Source organism: Pan paniscus, chromosome 1, assembly GCF_029289425.2.
Source record: "Pan paniscus chromosome 1, NHGRI_mPanPan1-v2.0_pri, whole genome shotgun sequence".
Taxonomy (NCBI): domain Eukaryota; kingdom Metazoa; phylum Chordata; class Mammalia; order Primates; family Hominidae; genus Pan; species Pan paniscus.
This window is the reverse complement of record NC_073249.2, coordinates 44,934,566-44,951,770: the sequence shown is the minus strand read 5'-3', so window position 1 is coordinate 44,951,770 and position 17,205 is coordinate 44,934,566. Positions and strand designations below refer to the sequence as shown.

Genomic DNA, 17,205 nt, shown 5'->3' with positions numbered 1-17,205 from the left:
CACTGCTCATTTTCAGCATAGGACCAGCAGGCTTCTCCTTCCCACAGGATAGGGCCAGATCCCAGCCATGAAATCCCAGCCCAAAAGGGCTGGCAAACTTTTTATGTAAAGGGACAGACAGTAAATATTTTTAGGCTTGATAAGCCATATGGTCTATGTTACAACTACTCAATCCTGCCATTGCAACACGAAAGCAGCTACAGGTAACACCTAAATCAGCAAGTACAGCCATGTTCTTAATACAACATCTTAATACGTTCTTCAATATGACTTTATCTAGGAGAACAGGCGCAGGTTGCCAACCCCTGCCCTACCCCACCATTTTCCCCACCCACCATCTCATTGTAGGTAGGATTGCAGGTTTTCCGGGCCACTTTGGTTTTCCTCTTAGTGGTTTTCTGAGGGTCAGGAAGGAGGTAAATTTTCACATAGGGGTCAGGGTCATTTCCATCCTGGAGCAGTTGCTACAATAGAATGAGAACCAAAAAATGTTAAGATTTTTAACATCTGTCTCTTCACCACCATTCCTGTGATCACACTCTGATCCAGACTCTCATCTGCCATGTGGCATCTTGCAATGCACAACTAATTTATTTGTCTGCTTCCAAGCTCACTCTATTCTGATAAAAATATCTACCATGATAACATTGTGTCCTATTAAAACATCAATTGGTTTGCCTATGATATCAAGTCTATACTTTTATCCAAATCCTCAGGACATCCCATAATGTGCTCTGTTTTGAGTGAACCATCATGTACCCAGGTATCTTCCTGCCATATCTACTATCCTTATCTGTTTTGTCATTTGGTCCACTTAACCCCTAAGAGGTAGAGACATGAGTCACAGAGATTGAGCTGCTTGCTCAAGGGCAGCCAACTAGTGATTCACCCAGCCTGATCCTTTTAAAACCTAAGTCAGATCATGTCATGCCTCTGCTCAAAACCCATCTCATTCAGGGAAAAAGCCACGGTTCTTACTATCAGGGTGAGGTGCTGGTCCATCATACCCTCTCCAACCTCATCATCCACTCCTCTCGACTTTGCTCCATCGGCTTCAGCCGCTGGCCCCTTGCTGTTTCTGACACACCCCTGGCAGGCTCCTCGCTCTGGGCGGTCAGATCTAACTGCTCCCTTTGCCTGGGAAAGTCTGCCCTCAGATGCATAAACATGGCTCCCTCCCTCACCTTCTCCATCTTGCTAAGACACCTCCTCAACAATGAGGCCTTCCCTGAGCACTCTTTGCAAAGTCCACTCCCTTCATTCCATCCTAGCATTCCTTCTCTGCTTTATTTCTTGCCATAGCTCTTACTACCATCTTCTATGCCATATATTTTACTTATCTGCCTGTGTGCCGTTCCCAACTAGAATGTAAGCCCCCTGAGGGCAGGGATTTTGTTTTGTTTTCCCCCATACCCAGAGCTAATGTAGCAGTATATAGCAGGCACTCAAACATTTATTGAATGAAGAATAAATGGATGAATGTTTATGCTCCTCCTGCCATATCCCACTGCCCCAACCTACATAAAATGCCTAACATAGGATGCAGCACAATGCAAGTATTCAAGTTCCCTTCCTGGCTGGGCGTGGTGGCTCACACCTATAATCCCAGCACTTTGGGAGGCTGAGACAGACGGATCACCTGAAGTCAGGCATTCAAGACCAGTCTAGCCAACATGGTGAAACCCGGTCTCTAATTTTAAAAAATACAAAAATTAGCCAGGTGTGGTGGCATGTGCCTGTAGTCCCAGCTACTCAGGCTGAGGCAGGAAAATCGCTTGAACCCAGGAGGCGGAGGTTGCAGTAAGCCAAGATTGCGCCACTGCACTCCAGCCTGGGTGACAGAGCAAAACTCCATTTCAAAAAAAAAAAAAAGTTCCCTTCCTCTTCTAGTCACAATGTTCTTAGAACTCGTACCAAAAATTTAGTAATTATATACTGCCTTGATCATGTTCAAAGGATGTCACGTGGCTGCTGAATCATTATAGCCAGGTAATGAGCCCCTTGGGCCTCTCCCTTATAATTACTATAAAAATCATTATTCTAATAAAACCAGGTATGGTGTTAAGTATTCCACAAGCATTATCTCATTTAATCCCCATAATGACTCTATGAGGTAGGTGCTAACATTTTCCTCATTCTAATGAGGCTCAGAATGATTAGGTTACTTGTCAAAGACCACAGCTACAAAAAGCTGTATCATGTATTGCCTGGTCATACCATAGGCTTGCTATGGTTATAGGTCCATGGTGGATGCTCAGTAGACTGTGGTGGTTACCCGTATGACACGGGGCGGAGAAGGTCTGCCCAAAAAAGTAGCTCAAGAAAGATTAAAAAAGAAAAAAATCACGGCTGTGCAGGCACTTACCAAGCCCCGAATATGCATCACCATGATGAAGAGTTTATTGTTTTTGTAGGAGATGGACAGCTTCACCTCCCCTCCCACCTTTCCGACGGGCCGGGCCCATGTGCCATCTGTAGGGACAAATGAAACCATGAAGGGTCAAGAGGCCAGGCAGGTGTTTCTGTTTTCTTCCTGAACCCCCTTGCCCCAGCCTCTCCACGTCAGGTTTCTGATACTCATGAGGCATCTACATAAGTGTAGTCTGAATGTGATTAGAGTTAATTGGGTTGGGATGGGTCTGAGGATATAATCGACTGAATATCCACCCTGTGGGGAATCCAGGTAAGGAACTATGGACCCCACAGCCTGAGTGGGAAACTAGATTTCCCAGAGAGTAAGAAAAGGAACAGGAGGCAAGTCAAGGAGACAGAACTGAGAAGAGGTTGGGGCAGAAGCAGTTACCCTTGGGGTAGTTCAGAGGAGTTGGCAGTAACGTCTCAGAGAAGATACTGTACCTGAGGACTTAGGAGCTGGGCTGGTGCCCATAGCCTTCTCATCCCGGGGCAGTGGGTGGAAGAAGGTGTACACCAAATCACACTGGAACAGAATCAGAAACAGGGCCATTCTTCAATAAGACAATGGCCCAATACAAAAAGGAAGGGGACTGTTCCAGATTTAAAAAGACTTAGGAAATATAACAACCAACAACATGCAGTTCTTATGTGGATTATAGCTCTAACAAGCCAACAGTAAAAGGAATCTGGGGGATGACAGGGAAATTTTGAATATGGACTATGGACTGGATAATATAATAATACTGTAGTTACTTTAAAAACAAGACTTTATTGTTTAGAGATGCATAGTGAGTATTTAGGGGGTACAGTATTATGATGTCTGTAATTTACTTTGTTTGTTTGTTTGAGATGGAGTCTCGCTCTGACACCCAGGCTGGAGTGCAGTGGGGCGATCTCAGCTCACTGCAACCTCAGGCTCCCAAGTAGATGAGATTACAGGCCCTGCGCCACCACGCCCAGCTAATTTTTGTATTTTTGGTAGAGACATATTGGCCAGGCTGGTCTCAAATTCCTAACCTCAGGTGATCCACCTGCCTCGGCCTCCCAAAGTGCTAAGATTACAGGCATGAGCCACTGCACCTGGCCTGTTATTTATTTTAAAATACTTCATAAAAAATAGAAGAAACAAATATAGCAAAATGTTAAGTGTTTAGGTGATGGATATATAGGTGCTAATTATATTGTTTCTCTACTTTTCTGCATGCTTGAAAGTTTTAACCCTAAAAAGTTTAAAAAGAAAAAACAGGCCGAGTGCAGTGGTTCATGCCTGTAATTCCAGCACTTTGGGAGGCTGAGGCCAGAGGATCGCTTGAGCTCAGGAGTCTGAGACCAGCCTGGTGACATAGTGAAACCCTGTCTTTACAAAAAAAAAATACAAAAACTAGCTGGGTGTGGTGGCCCATGCCTACAGTCCCAGCTACTCAGGAGACTAAGGTGGGAGGATCGCTTGAGCCTGGGAAGTCGAGGCTGCAGTGAGCTGTGATTGTGCCACTGCACTCCAGACTGAATGACAGGGCAAGATCCTGTCTCAAAAAACAAACAAACAAACAAAAAAACTGTGTGAAAATACTCACTTGAACATTAATGGAAAAAAAAAACACATACTCTAAATATCTTTCAAAAATAAAATGGTTAAGATTATGGTACTGCAAGTTGGTGTCTGAAGGAACAGATATTTAAAGTTATAGCATATGTATACTATAAATGCTAAGGGAAAAAAGCTCAGAATATAGAGTTATACTCAAGCTATAACCACTATAAAACTGCAAAAATCATGCTTGCATATGGACAAATAGGAAGGGAACATGGACAATAGGGGCAGATGATTTGTTAAAGTATTTAATAATAGGATTCCTCATGACTTTGTTAGGGCCATTATACTACTATTTGTTTAAAAAAAAATCTAGGTTGATAATACATACTCAACCTGCTCAAAAAACTTTTTCCTCAAAGAGGAGCCTTCCTTTCTGAGGCTCTGCTCATTCTCATCATTCTCAGCCCATGTGCCTCGATGCATTCACGTTTCTGTTTAATTGCATTTCTGTGTATAACCCTGTGAGGCCGGACCCACCCTCCTCCTGTCTTCTGCAGACTGGAGCATTGGTCATTCAGCCCACAGACCCCGAAGTGCCAAGTCCTGTTCCTGACTCCTAGTGCCTCCGGATGCTTCCACCTCTGCCTCCCCAACCATCCCCACCAGCCTGGACAGCCAGGAGGAGAGGCAAGCCCACCCACCTCGGCCACCTCGGGGGGTGCGTGGATCAAGTGCCAGATGTAACCGTTTAGCTCCTCCCTCCGCCGCTCGGCCACCGCCTCTCCCCGGGAGCGGCCGATCACGAAGCGACTAGGGAAGCTGGCGTGGCAGCGTAGGCAGCGGGGATGCAGGAGGTGAAGATGGGGAAAGAAAATGGACACAATGGGCTTTTTTCACATTTCATTTGCATTTCCAGTCCCCTAGCACCCATTTCCCAGCAGCCTCCATTTCTAGGGACCCTCACAATTCCTCCTGTGCTGCACATCTGTGCCCAGGTCTGACACCTGCTCAGCATCCCATGCCTACATTTCCAAGGGCCCCAGACAAGAAAACCAAACAGCAGGCCAGAGTCCTGTGGCTCCCCAGATATGGCTCGGGAGCCCTCAGTTTCTCCCATAGATGTAAAAATCCTTTTTTTTTTTTTTTTTGAGATGGAGTCTCACTCTGTCACCCAGGCTGGAGTACAGTCGCGCAATCTCGGCTCACTGCAACCTCCACCACCCGGGTTCAAGCGATTCTCCTGCCTCAGCCTCCCCAGTAGCTGGGATTACAGGCACACACCACCGCGCCCAGCTAATTTTTGTATTTTTAGTAGAGGGGGGTTTCACCCTGTTGGCCAGGCTGGTCTCAAACTCCTTAGCTCGTGATCTGCCTGCCTCAGCCTGCCAAAGTGCTGGGATTACAGGCATGAGCCACCGCACCCGGCCAAAAAATTCATTTAAAAAGTTGTTTGTTTTGAGACTGAGTCTCGCTTTGTCGCCCAGGCTGGAGCGCAGTCACGTGATCTCAGCTCACTGCAACCTCTGCCTCCCGGGTTCAAGCGATTCTCCTGCCTCAGCCTCCTGAGTAGCTGGGATTATAAAAGCAGGCCACCACACTAATTTTTGTATTTTTAGTAGAGATGGGGTTTCACCATCTTGGCCAGGCTGCTCTCGAACTCCTGACCTCAGGCAATCTGCCCACCTAGGCCTCCCAAAGTGCTGGGATTACAGGCGTGAGCCACTGCGCCCGGCCTGAAAAGCAGTTTTTAAAAAAATGGCAGTAAAATATGTGTAACATAAAATTTGCCATCTTAACCATTTTTAAGTGTACAGTTCTGTGGAATTAACCATATTCACACTGTCATGCAACCATCGCCACTATCCAACTTCATAGCTCTTTTCATCTTGCAAAACTGAAGCTCTGTACCCATTAAACAACCACACCTACCTCCCCTCAGACCTGGGCAACTAGCTTTCTACTTTCTGCCTCTAGGAATCTGACTACTCCAGGTAACTCAGATAAGTGGAATCATGCCGTTTTTGTTTTTTTGTGACTGGCTTATTTCACTTAGCAGAATGTCCTCAAGGTCCATCCACGTTGTTACCCGTGTCGAAATCTCCCTCCATTTTAAATGCTGAATAATATCCCACTGTATGTACATATGACATTTTGCTTATCCATTTGAAAAATGGTGTACCTCTTTAAAAAATTAGAAATTTTGAAACATCAGATTCAACCATGCCTTCCTTTCTGGCCAGTGGGCCTGGAGTGAGAGCTCTTGCGTGCAAGGAGAGCTTGGCCAGCAGGGGGAGCACTTGTCATCAAACTCCATACCAGGCCAAGCAAAGCAGGCAGGTGTTTAGTCCAAAAGGGTATTTTCTGCCCCTGCAGCCCTGACCACCTCCCATCCCGTATCCTTTCCCCCTCCCCGACATCCCTCTGTGCAGATAGTAAAGGGGGCAGCTACCTGGGCAAGTGGGAAGAAGGGAAGAGCAGCCGCAACTTATTGTGTAATTCCTGGAACTCCTCAAAGGTCCGCTGGATATAGGTGGCCTCGTGAGTGTTCTCTCGCATCACCTTTACCACATATATCTGCAAAGGTCCAGATCTTAGGGTGTACCTGCCGAGCCCTCTGCACCCAGTGAAGGGTGTAGGAAAGGTCCGGAAGTGTATGTATGTGCTGAGGGGAGGGGCACATTCCAGAAGGAAGAGAGCAAGAGTCTCTCCAGTGGAGACAGATGATAGCACATACACAGGAATCTAAAAGCAGACTTCCCACATATGTTGCCAGGATCCTTGACTCAGAGGGAATAACCATCCAATTCAGCTACCCAATTCTAGGCAGATCACGTGAGCAAAGGAGAGGGAAGTGGTCCAGGACTGCTCCCAGCACAGGACGCTCGGTCAACTCCTGTGCCCACTGGGCAAGTGTGGAAAAAGTCAGGATCCCAGTAAGCCACGGTCAGCAGAGAGCAGGAAAGGGGGTCAGATTGGAGAAAACACTTACATAGCCTTTGTTGGGGTGGAAGATCTTCTCATGGCGGCAGAGGAAAACATCACTGATTCGGCCAGAGCTCTTGAGAGTGTGTGTTCGGGAGGCAAAGGAGAGGGTCAGCCGGTCATCTGAGCCCGTGAACTTCATCTGAGCCAGATTATGGATGAAAAAATTGAGCTTTGTGGCTACACTGCCCAGACTGGACTCAATCAACCTGGCAGGAGGATAAGAAAAGAGGATATAACCATGAACCCAAATTCCTGCTGCCTCGACAGGGGTGTTCCAAGGAATATTCCTGACTCCTGAGACTAACAATCAGCTCAGATCAAACCATTTTCCTGTGTCATATCCTCATAAAGCAAATGACTGGCACACAATAATCTCATGCAATTTGCTCATGTGAACCCCAGGGTCTTATCTCCTCCCCTGGCTGCCCACCTGAGCCAAAGACCATCAAACCAAGGTAGAAAGGAACTAGGAACTCACTCTCTCTGTGTAAATGTCTAAATATCAAAAAATTTCAAGGTTCATTACAATAGAACTTCACCAAGCACTGTTGAATCTCAGATTTCAATTCAGGGGAGAGGTCCTGTGTTAGGAGACCTAACAGAGAAAGTTTAATTCTCTGAGTTCCAAAAAGAGTGGAGAACATTATCTACAGGGACCACATTTTGCAGGCATTCATAGATAAACACATCCTTGCTTTCACACACAGTGTACCTAAAAACATTGTCAAATATGAGGAGACTGAATCATGGAACTCTATGTTCTGGCAAGGGGGAAGCGTCTGACCAAGAAAGTTAAAAGTTATTACAAAAGCCACATTATACATTGCCCCATAGACAAAGTATTTGATGGGACCTAGTGAGAATGTAGATAAGAGTGATGGCAATACCCTTGTGTGCAAAGGTTAGCACCAAAACACAGATGGGAAACCAAGGCTGAGAGAAGCAAAATGATTTACCTAAATCACGGGCAAAGTTGGGACAATGTATCCACGTGGTCAGCTCTAGGCTCTAGCAGCTGAGCTAAGCTTTTCACCTTTCCCCAGTCCTCCTCCTGCCAATCCGGCAGGCTGGGAATTACTCAGGGTGGGCAGTGCTGATTCGCTCAGGGAATCATATTACCTAGTGAAGTAGGTAGTGGCATTGGCCTCTGTATCCTGAGGCCTCAGGGCATCGTACACATACTTGAGGTCCTCCAGGTCTGAGAGTTCAGGGATCCCACAGGACAACATCTAGAAGGAGCAGAAATAACAAGAGAGGGTGCCTGTAACAACAGAGAATTCTTGCTGCTTCTCCACCCTTAGGCAAGGTTTTCTACAGCTAGGCTCCCTAACCCTTCTAGAGGGTGGTAGACAGATGCTGTGGGCAGTGGCTGGAGGGCCACAGGAACTGAAGGGCTGGAGCAGGGAGTCAGGCACCTACACAGACATCATTGTCCTCAGGTAGTCTGGGTCCCTGCCTTTATCTAGGGCAGGCAGGTATTCAGTTGGGGCTCAGAGAGGTAAATCTCTAGAAATCCTCTGCGGCAAGACAGGGAAGTCTTAAAGATGATGCCAGATAATAAGAAGAAGGTATTCGGACAGGGATGGAGCTCCTCACCAGGCCCAGAAGGTTGAGGAAGAGGTGGGTGTGCTTGCGAATGAGGTTGTAGGCTTGGCAGCAAAGGTCAACAAAATCATGGAAGCGGCTGGAAGGCTTGTCACCCCCGTTGATGACATACGCCATGTCCGAGGTGAAGACAAAGGGGGCACGGTCCCTGAGCCAAGGGGAACATACAGGTAGAAGGTCAACATGGAGGAGGAAGCCCACCATATGGGCTGCATCAGGGGTCAGTTTCCCTCATCCCTCATCACGTGGACACACTGGATAGAAGGGGCTCGAACTTTTTTCTTTGTTCCTTTCCTACCTTAATCTTAAAAGATCTCTATATCCTTCATTGGTTCCTTATCTGTGAGCTGGCAATATTTTTTTCTGGATATCTGATTGCATTCCTTTTTGCTACAGTTTGGTTCATTTCCCTTTGTTCAGTCCTTGGTAGGGAAGAACAGCTGGTCCCCGCATTCTTCTGCAAGGCCCTGCAAGGACTTGACCTCTTTATCCGTCTTCTCTCCTCCAATGCTGCTCAGCCCTGGGACCATGATCTGAGGCCCAGCTGCTTCCATCATGGGCTTGTGTCCCAGAGCTCTGAACCACTGTTGCTCACCTCCTTGCCCTTCACTCACAACCTGGCTTCAGGAGATCACTTACCGCTTGATGTTGCCAAACATCTGGGCATGGCCCAGGAAGCGGCCAAAATCAATGTGGAACATGTGACCAGTGGTCTTCAGCATGATGTTGTCGTTATGTCGGTCACAGATGCCCAAGACGTACGTGGCCACGCAGCAGCCAGCGCAGGAGTAGATAAAGTTCTCCACAGCCTGGGAGGGGTCAAGGCAGATGGGAGGAGAGGACATAAAGCTGGCTTGGAAGGACTCCAGGGGCCACAGCCAGACAGAACTCAGCCAGCCCTGGCCTCTCTCTCTTCTGTGAACCCCAACAGTGTCTCCCATCTGCCTGTTCATCCTTCATCATGTGCTAACTTACACACTTACACACACAGAAACATCTCCCATGTCTTATGGAAAAGATGGAGGTTTATATGTATATCTTCACCACTTCATCTGAATACCATCTTCTCTTTTCTTTCTCCTAGGGAGATTGGTTGGAAAGACAGTGGACTGATCCAAGAGCCCAGTCTTGATCAGCCCAGACTGAGGGGACCTTAAGAGATGGGAAGACTGACATTTACAACTTCCCCAACTGGCCGTGATGATCTTAAGTACAGCCACTGAGGAAGCCAACTTAAGAATCTCTTCCTGACCCTGCTCAGAATTCTATCATCCTTCTTCCTGCCCCAAATAAAATTCCCATTTCCAGAGTTCTTGGTAACAGCTAAATGCTAATCTAATTAAAGTCACTGCACTCCAAAGAAGAGCTGAGGCAGCTTAACACGTCTAGAGAGTGTTTTACACTTGAAAATGGGACATCTTTAGTTAGTAAAATATGTTAGAGATATTTCTGAGTTTAAAGCAGGAGAGGAGTGGTGAGGGGTTGACTCCATCTTATTTTGTCTGGTCAACATCCATCCCCTTATCTGTCTTTCCAGAAAGAAAAACTACATGGAACGAGGAAATAGACCACTCCTGCCTTCAAAATCCTCTTCGTGAGGTTTATAGAATTCCTAAGAACTCAGGAAAGACATCAGCAGAGAGCAATGATCGTCATAGCCAGGTAGGAATGCATGAAATTAGGAATGAGGGAAAGCTTACTAGATATGGAATGCCCGCCCTCCTTGCCTCCTTCCATAAATTTCCACCCATCATCCTTCAATGACCTTGAGTCCCATAACTTTCCAGACCTTCCAAGCTCATACTGACTTCTCCTCCTCTGAACCCCTACAGATGCACTGTCACCTCCATTCATACAGCACTGACTTCGTCCTTTCAGTCCCATGGGGTTTACAGATCTGTTCTCCTAACAGCTTCTTGCCTATTTCACAAGGCCTATTGCAAAACTAGCTCCACACAGAATGCACCCACCCAGCTACTTGTCGAATTAAAACCTGATGATGGATCCACCAGAAACTAAGAATGGAAAGGTTATAAAGAAATCACAGCATTCATCTTCTGGAAGAAAAAGACTATTTCTTAGAAAGTAAAATAAATGAATAAAAGCACTTAATAAGGAGCATAACGCGTAACTCCCAGTCGTGACCTGGATCTCTATCAAATCCTCTCCTTGTCACAGATGCTCTTTCTACCTTAAATGAATCCTATTTTGGCTGAGAAAATAGCTGTGTGCCTGTGGGTAAATGACTAAACTGTTTTCACCTCCCTAAGTTACGCAGGGTGTTAGCCACTTACTGGCAAGAAGTCTCACTCTATAAAGGGACACTCTGCCTCTGATTTCAGGGGTTTCATGTGTAGGGTGTGGGATACTCTCTTGCTGAGTAGGTGGCCAAGAGAAAATACCTCTAGTTTCTTTCTTCTGGAAGTCATCAAATGAAACTACCAGCATTGCTGGGGGAGGTGGCTCATGCCTGTAATCCCAGCACTTTGGGAGGCTGAGGTGGGTGAATCTCTTGAACCCACGGGTTCAAGACCAGCCTGGGCAACATGGCAAAACCCCATCTCCACGAAAAATAGAAAAATTAGCTGGGCATGGTGGCACATGCCTGTAGTCCCAGCTACTCGGAAGGCTGAGTCAGGAGGATCACATGAACCCAGGAGGTGGAGGTTGCAGTGATTGTGCCACTGTATTCCAGCCTGGGTGACAGAGTGAGACCCTGCCTCAAAAAAAAAGAAACTACCAGCATTATTCTTGGAGAAAGGCTAGAAGGGCAGAGAAGCTATCTTTGAAAGACTGAGATTAAACATGAACACACAGTTAGTTTCTTTCTGTGTGTATTCTCGTACATTCTTCTGTACATTTATTTTTACTATATTCTTATACATTCATCTGTACATTTATTATTATTTAGTATTATTTCCATACATTTACACATATATGACTATTACATTGGCAGGGAGTAATCACAACTCCAGCACCTAGTACAGTGCCTCTGCATATGGGTGTTTAATACCTGAAAAATGCATATTAGCATAAAGAGTAAGTATATGGGAGGTTGGTAGTAGAAAGGAAAAAAATCATTACTCCTCTCCAAGGGTAGAGGGCCTTGAAATGTATAGCATAGAGTGGCAGAGTTTTGAGGAATGAGAAGGGAAGAAATGACTTTCCAGGCAAGGGAAATATTACTGCCTACAGTACTGCAGAAATGAAAGTAGTAGCCCCCCCTGCCCCCACCGCATGATCTAGCTAGTAACCTAGCTGGAGCATAGGTTAGCATAAGACGGTAGGTTGCAGTGGATGGGATTACAGGAGTCGGCAGGGCTGGATTATAAAAGGCTCTGTGTGCAATGCTATCTGTTAGGATACACAGAGGCTTTGAAGAACTTATCTGCACTTAAAAAAAAAAACAACAGCTGGGCACTGTGGCTCATGCCTGTAATCCCAGCACTTTGGGAGGCTGAGGTGGGTGGATCACCTGAGGTCAGGAGTTCGCGACCAGCCTGGCCAACATGGTGAAACCCCTTCTCTACTAAAAATATGAAAATTCGCTGGGCATGGTGGTGCACGCCTATAATCCCAGCTACTTGGGAGGCTGAGGCAGGAGAATCGCTTGAATCCAGGAGGTGGAGGTTGCAGTGAGCCAAGCTCGTGCCATTGCACTCTGGCCTGGGCAACAAGAGCAAAATTCTGTCTCAAAACAACAACAACAACAACAACAAAAAACACCTCTGAAATCAAGCAGAGGCTGGCTCTAGATGGAGGAGAGGCATTCCAGTGGTTCAGGGGACCGACAGCAAAGAGCTGAACAAAATCAATGGTAACAAAATAGGAAGAAGAGGACAGATTTGAGAGATAGCTGGGAAGAAGAATAAACAGAGCATGGTACAGAAGTGAGATAGAGGGAAGCATCAGGAAGACCGTGGCTTTGGCTTGGGTAAATGCACAGAGAGAGTCACACCATTGACTGATAGCAAACACAAAAAGCAGGTTTCAAGAGGCAAAGGAGAGGCAGCGGGCTCAGTTTTGCCTACACCGAGTTTGAGACGTGGGTGAAACGTAGGTGGAAAAGTCCAGCAAGAAGGTGGCTATAGAACCACCTGGAGGAAGGGAAGAGGGCTAGAGGAATGGCTTCGGAGGTCATCAAGATACAGGTGGTAGTTGAAGTAATAAGAGGATGAGCTGGCACAAGAAGAGTGCAAAGAGGGCCCAGCAGGCCAGGAATTAAGCCCCGGGGAACACAAACACTGAAAGCCATTTAAGATCATCTAATTACACATTCACCAAACAATGTTCTGATTATACCTTGGCTGCCCATGCTGGTTTTCCCTCCAGGATAAAGTACATTGATCAATATAAATCAGTATTTGGGTCCCTTGAAGTTAAAATTATACGAATTAGCATTCTGGCCTATAGCCAGCCTCTTGTGAGTTTGGTTATTGTGATTTGTTCCTTCCCAGTGTCCCTACTTCCCTCAACCTAATTAACCCAGAGACTAGAGTTATGATGCTGGGAACAGGCCATGGACCCTAGCAGGCTACCAGGGCCCTACCACCCAGGAAAGCTCCACTTCTAATCTAATCTTCTTTCATCAGGAACCAGCCAGCCCTGTTTTCACTCGTCTCTGTCTCATATCTAACCTCAATCCTAGCTTTGAGTTACAGCCTTGCCACATATCAGCTCCATAACTAGGAATGAATGAGTGAATCTTAATTCACAGCTATGAAAAGAAGGGGCTGGCATAAAATGATCTCTAAAGTCTCTTCCAACCAACTCTTTTTCTAGAAAGTACCACTGAACCCTCTGAGAACATAAGGGAACCTGAAGAGGATCCACAACTGGGAGGGATACAGATGGGCTCTCAAAAGCTGGCGCCTCCTCCAAGACTTAATCTGCCAGGAGAACTCAGTGAAAGTTTCTCAGTCCAGTATCAGGGGATTTTCTCAGCCAGCTTACAAGAGGCATTTGAGTGAGTCACCCCCAGATATTTGGAGGCACCAGTCAACCAAGAAAGGGTAGGTCCTTCTGCCAACAAAGCTGAGCTGTCCTCTCTGAGCAAGTGCAGGTCTTGTGGTTAAAGAGCTGTGTGCCGGCATCAGGCACACACACACACCAGATGCACTCCCCACCCACAACCCTACCTTCTCATACTCGTCCTCCCCAGGGTTGTGTTTCTGCAGCCAGTCTGCCAGGGGCCGGTCCTTGAACGAGCCGGTCACCCCATGCTCCACCTGGATCTTACGCAGGGTCTCGGCATTAGGGATCATCTCCACCATCCCTGTGAGGGGAGAAGTGGGGGTCACGTTCCAGACCAGAATGAAGGGGACTGCAGGGAGAGGACTACAAGGACTGTGCTCATGCTTCCCTATAAATTAAGCTGTAAGGCATTTGGACTAAGTCTGATAATAACAGGAAAAGAATAACCATAGAAAGGAAGGTCATTCCCACATTTCCTATTCCATACTGTGACTTTTTGGTCTCTCCAGTTCATAGCTGCTGCTCCCTTTGTTTTTAGCTTTTACTATGGGAATTTGAAAATATATATAAGAATAAAAAGAATGGTATCATGACTTCACATGTAACTTTCACCCAGCTTCAAAAATTGTCAACATTTTGCTAATCTTGTTTGCTAATCACACAACCCTATTTCTCCACTCCCTGCCACCTTGGTTGGAGTATTTTAAAGCAAATCCCAGATACTTTATTTCACTCATAAATATTTCAAGTGTAATTAACAAAGACACCATGCCATTGTCACATCCAAAAAATTAACAATCACTCTTTAATCTAACTCAATCTATATTCAAATTTCCCCCAACTGTCTCTCTCCTTCTCTCTCTCTCTCTCTATATATATTTTCACACAGGGTCTCACTCTGTCGCCTGGTCTGAAGTACAGTGGCACCATCATGGCTTACTGCAGCCACAAATTCCTGGACTCAAGCGATCCATCTGCCTCAGCCTCCCGAGGAGGTGGGACTGCAGGCACATGCCATTAGGCCTGGCTAATTTTTTATAATTTTTATTAGAGATGAGGTGTCTAGGTTGGTCCCAAACATTCCTGAGCTCAAGCAATTCTCCCATCTCAGCTTCCCAAAGTGCTGGGATTACAGGCATGAGCTACCATGTCTGGCCCAAAAAATATTTCCTTACAATTGGTTTGTTTTAATCAGGATCCAAAGTCTACACAATATGCTTGGCTGTCACGGCACCAAGTCTGTTTTACTTTATAACAGTCTCTCTCCCATGCCTCCCTTTTAAGGCTATCCCACAGCTTCTCATGAAATAATCTTGCCCTTTTCACTTTCCTGGAGGAGGACACAGTTTGTGTTGGCAATGGGCAGAAGGACAATAAGCAAAGGGGTCCCCTCCTCCACCCTCACCCCTACTCCCAACTGACCTCTGCCCCGGCCGGTGGAGAAGCAGCGGAAGATGACCATGCGCATGTCCAGCCCCTCCTGGACCCAGATCTTGCTCATGATGCGAATCATCTGCAGCGTTAGCATGTCCTGGCGAAGGTCGTCCCCACACTGGATGGAGGGAGAAAGTGACCAGATCTAATCTCCACTACCTCCCCAGCTCTCAGGTCTCCCAAGTGCTCAACCTTGGCCCTAAACTAACAGTGACAGGGAGTTCCCCAGCCTCACACCCCTGACCTGCTCACTCAGCTCACACCAGGTCAAAGATGGCCCAGGAAGCTTCCCTGTTTGCCCATGTGTTGTTCCAGCTTGTCCTGCAATCCCATGGCCCCATCTGAATTAAATTCACAGTCCGCTTCTGCATGCAGCCCCTCTGACCATCAGGCCTTTTTTTTTTTTTTTTTTTTGAGACAGTATCTCACTTTGTCACCCAGGCTGGAGTGCAGTGGCACGATCTCGGCTCACCGCAACCTCCGCCTCCCAGGTTCAAGTGATTCTCATGACTCAGCCTCCCAAGTAGCTGGAATTACAGGTGCCTGCCACCACGCCCAGCTAATTTTTTTATATATATATATTTTTAGTAGAGATGGGGTCTCACCATCTTGGCCAGGCTGGTCTCAAACTCCTGACCTCAAATGATCTGCATGCCTCAGCCTCCCAAAGTGCTGGGATTATAGGCATGAGGCACCACACCCAGGCCATCAGGCCTTTTTTAAACTTGAACGTTTAGACTTTGGATTTGGAACTTGCGCATAGCAAATATATAAGTTACTAAGTCACATGCATGTATTTTGTCTCCCCCATTAGATTATATGCTCTGAGACTATCATTTACTTCTCAGAATTGTGGATACATCAGAGTTAGAAGGGACCTTAGGGTTCATCTAGTTGGACCTGCACCTGATATATTAATTTCCTCTTCAGCAGCCCTGCCACATGGCATTCAGCCTCTGCCTGAATACCCGAGGGACAAGCGGATCACCACCTTACCCAACCCATTGTTGAGGGAGCTCTGCCTCCTAGAAAGCACTTCGGGATACTGAGCTGCCAGTTGCCTCCCTATACCTAACACTCTGTTCTTAGGCCTCTGGGGCCATGCAGAATTCGTCTAAATCCTTTTTCACCTGATCATCTTTCCTACATTAAGACAGCACGGAACAGTTGGAAGAGAACCACCCAGGGGCTACTTAATGCCACTCTAGGCTGCCTCCTTCTCTCTCCCACCCTGGTCCACCAGGCTTGAGTAAAGTATTCTCACCTTGAAGATGACACGGATGTTCTCACCCAGGGGATCCACATTTTGGAAGGAGAGTTTGAGGGGGACAGCATTGGAGTTGAAGTAGGAACAGTCCTGCCACAGTGAAAAGATAGTGACGAGGGTCAGAGTGGCCCGTGCCAGGAAAGGAAAACGACCTCTCCACTTCAGACCAAGATGCTGCCTCCCCGCTGCTGCCGGTCCACCCAAGACCTGCTCATTGTTTCTTCCGGATTTCCCAGAAACCCAATTTCCTTCCTTCTCTCGTTAAATAGTCATCATCCCAATTCAGTTTGTTATGACCTCAGCTCCGGCACTTAACCTCCCATCCTGTTAGTTCATTCTGCACACAACTTACTAGTTGTGTGACCTCTGGTAAGTCACATGTCCCATCTACACCTCAGTTTACTCCTCTGTAAAAGGGGACTCCCAATAGTACCAACGTCCTAAGAGTTGTGAAGATGAAATGCCATAACCAACATTAAGCACTCAGAACAGGGCCGGGCACAGAGAGTGCTCAATAAATGACAGATGACAGCTGCTATCACCACCACCAGCTCCGACTTCATCCCCAACATCATCAGAGAAAGACACCTGCCTAGCCGCCCAACCTCCAACCCAATTCCTCTACCCTGCAAGCTGTCAGGCTTCTAAAAGTCCATACACATTAGGAATGGGAAGAGGCCACAGATATGCCTTTCTTCCTAATCTCTCTCTTATTTTATGGCTTATATGGAGATGCTCACCTGTGCCCATACCCCAGTCTGTGCCCTCATTCTGTCTTTAAGCAGAGTTCACAGCCCCTCTGCCTCTTCTTTCTCCTTTCTATTTCTGCCATGTGTGGGTAGAGGAGAGACAGGATAACATAATCCTCACCATGTTGCATGGGGGTGAGCTGAGACCCCTGAGGAAAAGATGCTAGGCCAAGACCACATGGTAAGTTAGCAACATACTGACGCCCAGACAACTCAGCTCCTCGACCTTGCATGCCTGGTTA

General features: G+C 46.7%; 1 protein-coding gene across 4 annotated transcripts in view; it reads right to left on the bottom strand.

Annotated features, from left to right (window-relative positions):
* Window positions 1-17,205, bottom strand: part of PIK3C2B (phosphatidylinositol-4-phosphate 3-kinase catalytic subunit type 2 beta) — a 78,358-nt gene that overhangs the window by 8,722 nt on the left and 52,431 nt on the right. For all 4 annotated transcript variants that reach the window (XM_008976576.4, XM_055109324.2, XM_063597701.1 and 1 more), the window contains 12 exons: window positions 16,212-16,304; window positions 14,936-15,065; window positions 13,678-13,814; window positions 9,179-9,348; window positions 8,531-8,687; window positions 8,054-8,163; window positions 6,939-7,140; window positions 6,399-6,523; window positions 4,651-4,768; window positions 2,857-2,938; window positions 2,366-2,472; window positions 336-464 (listed from right to left, as the gene is read on the bottom strand). In XM_008976576.4, coding sequence (XP_008974824.2) covers window positions 336-464; window positions 2,366-2,472; window positions 2,857-2,938; window positions 4,651-4,768; window positions 6,399-6,523; window positions 6,939-7,140; window positions 8,054-8,163; window positions 8,531-8,687; window positions 9,179-9,348; window positions 13,678-13,814; window positions 14,936-15,065; window positions 16,212-16,304 — 1,560 coding nt within the window. The remainder of the gene's footprint in view (window positions 1-335; window positions 465-2,365; window positions 2,473-2,856; window positions 2,939-4,650; window positions 4,769-6,398; window positions 6,524-6,938; window positions 7,141-8,053; window positions 8,164-8,530; window positions 8,688-9,178; window positions 9,349-13,677; window positions 13,815-14,935; window positions 15,066-16,211; window positions 16,305-17,205) is intronic.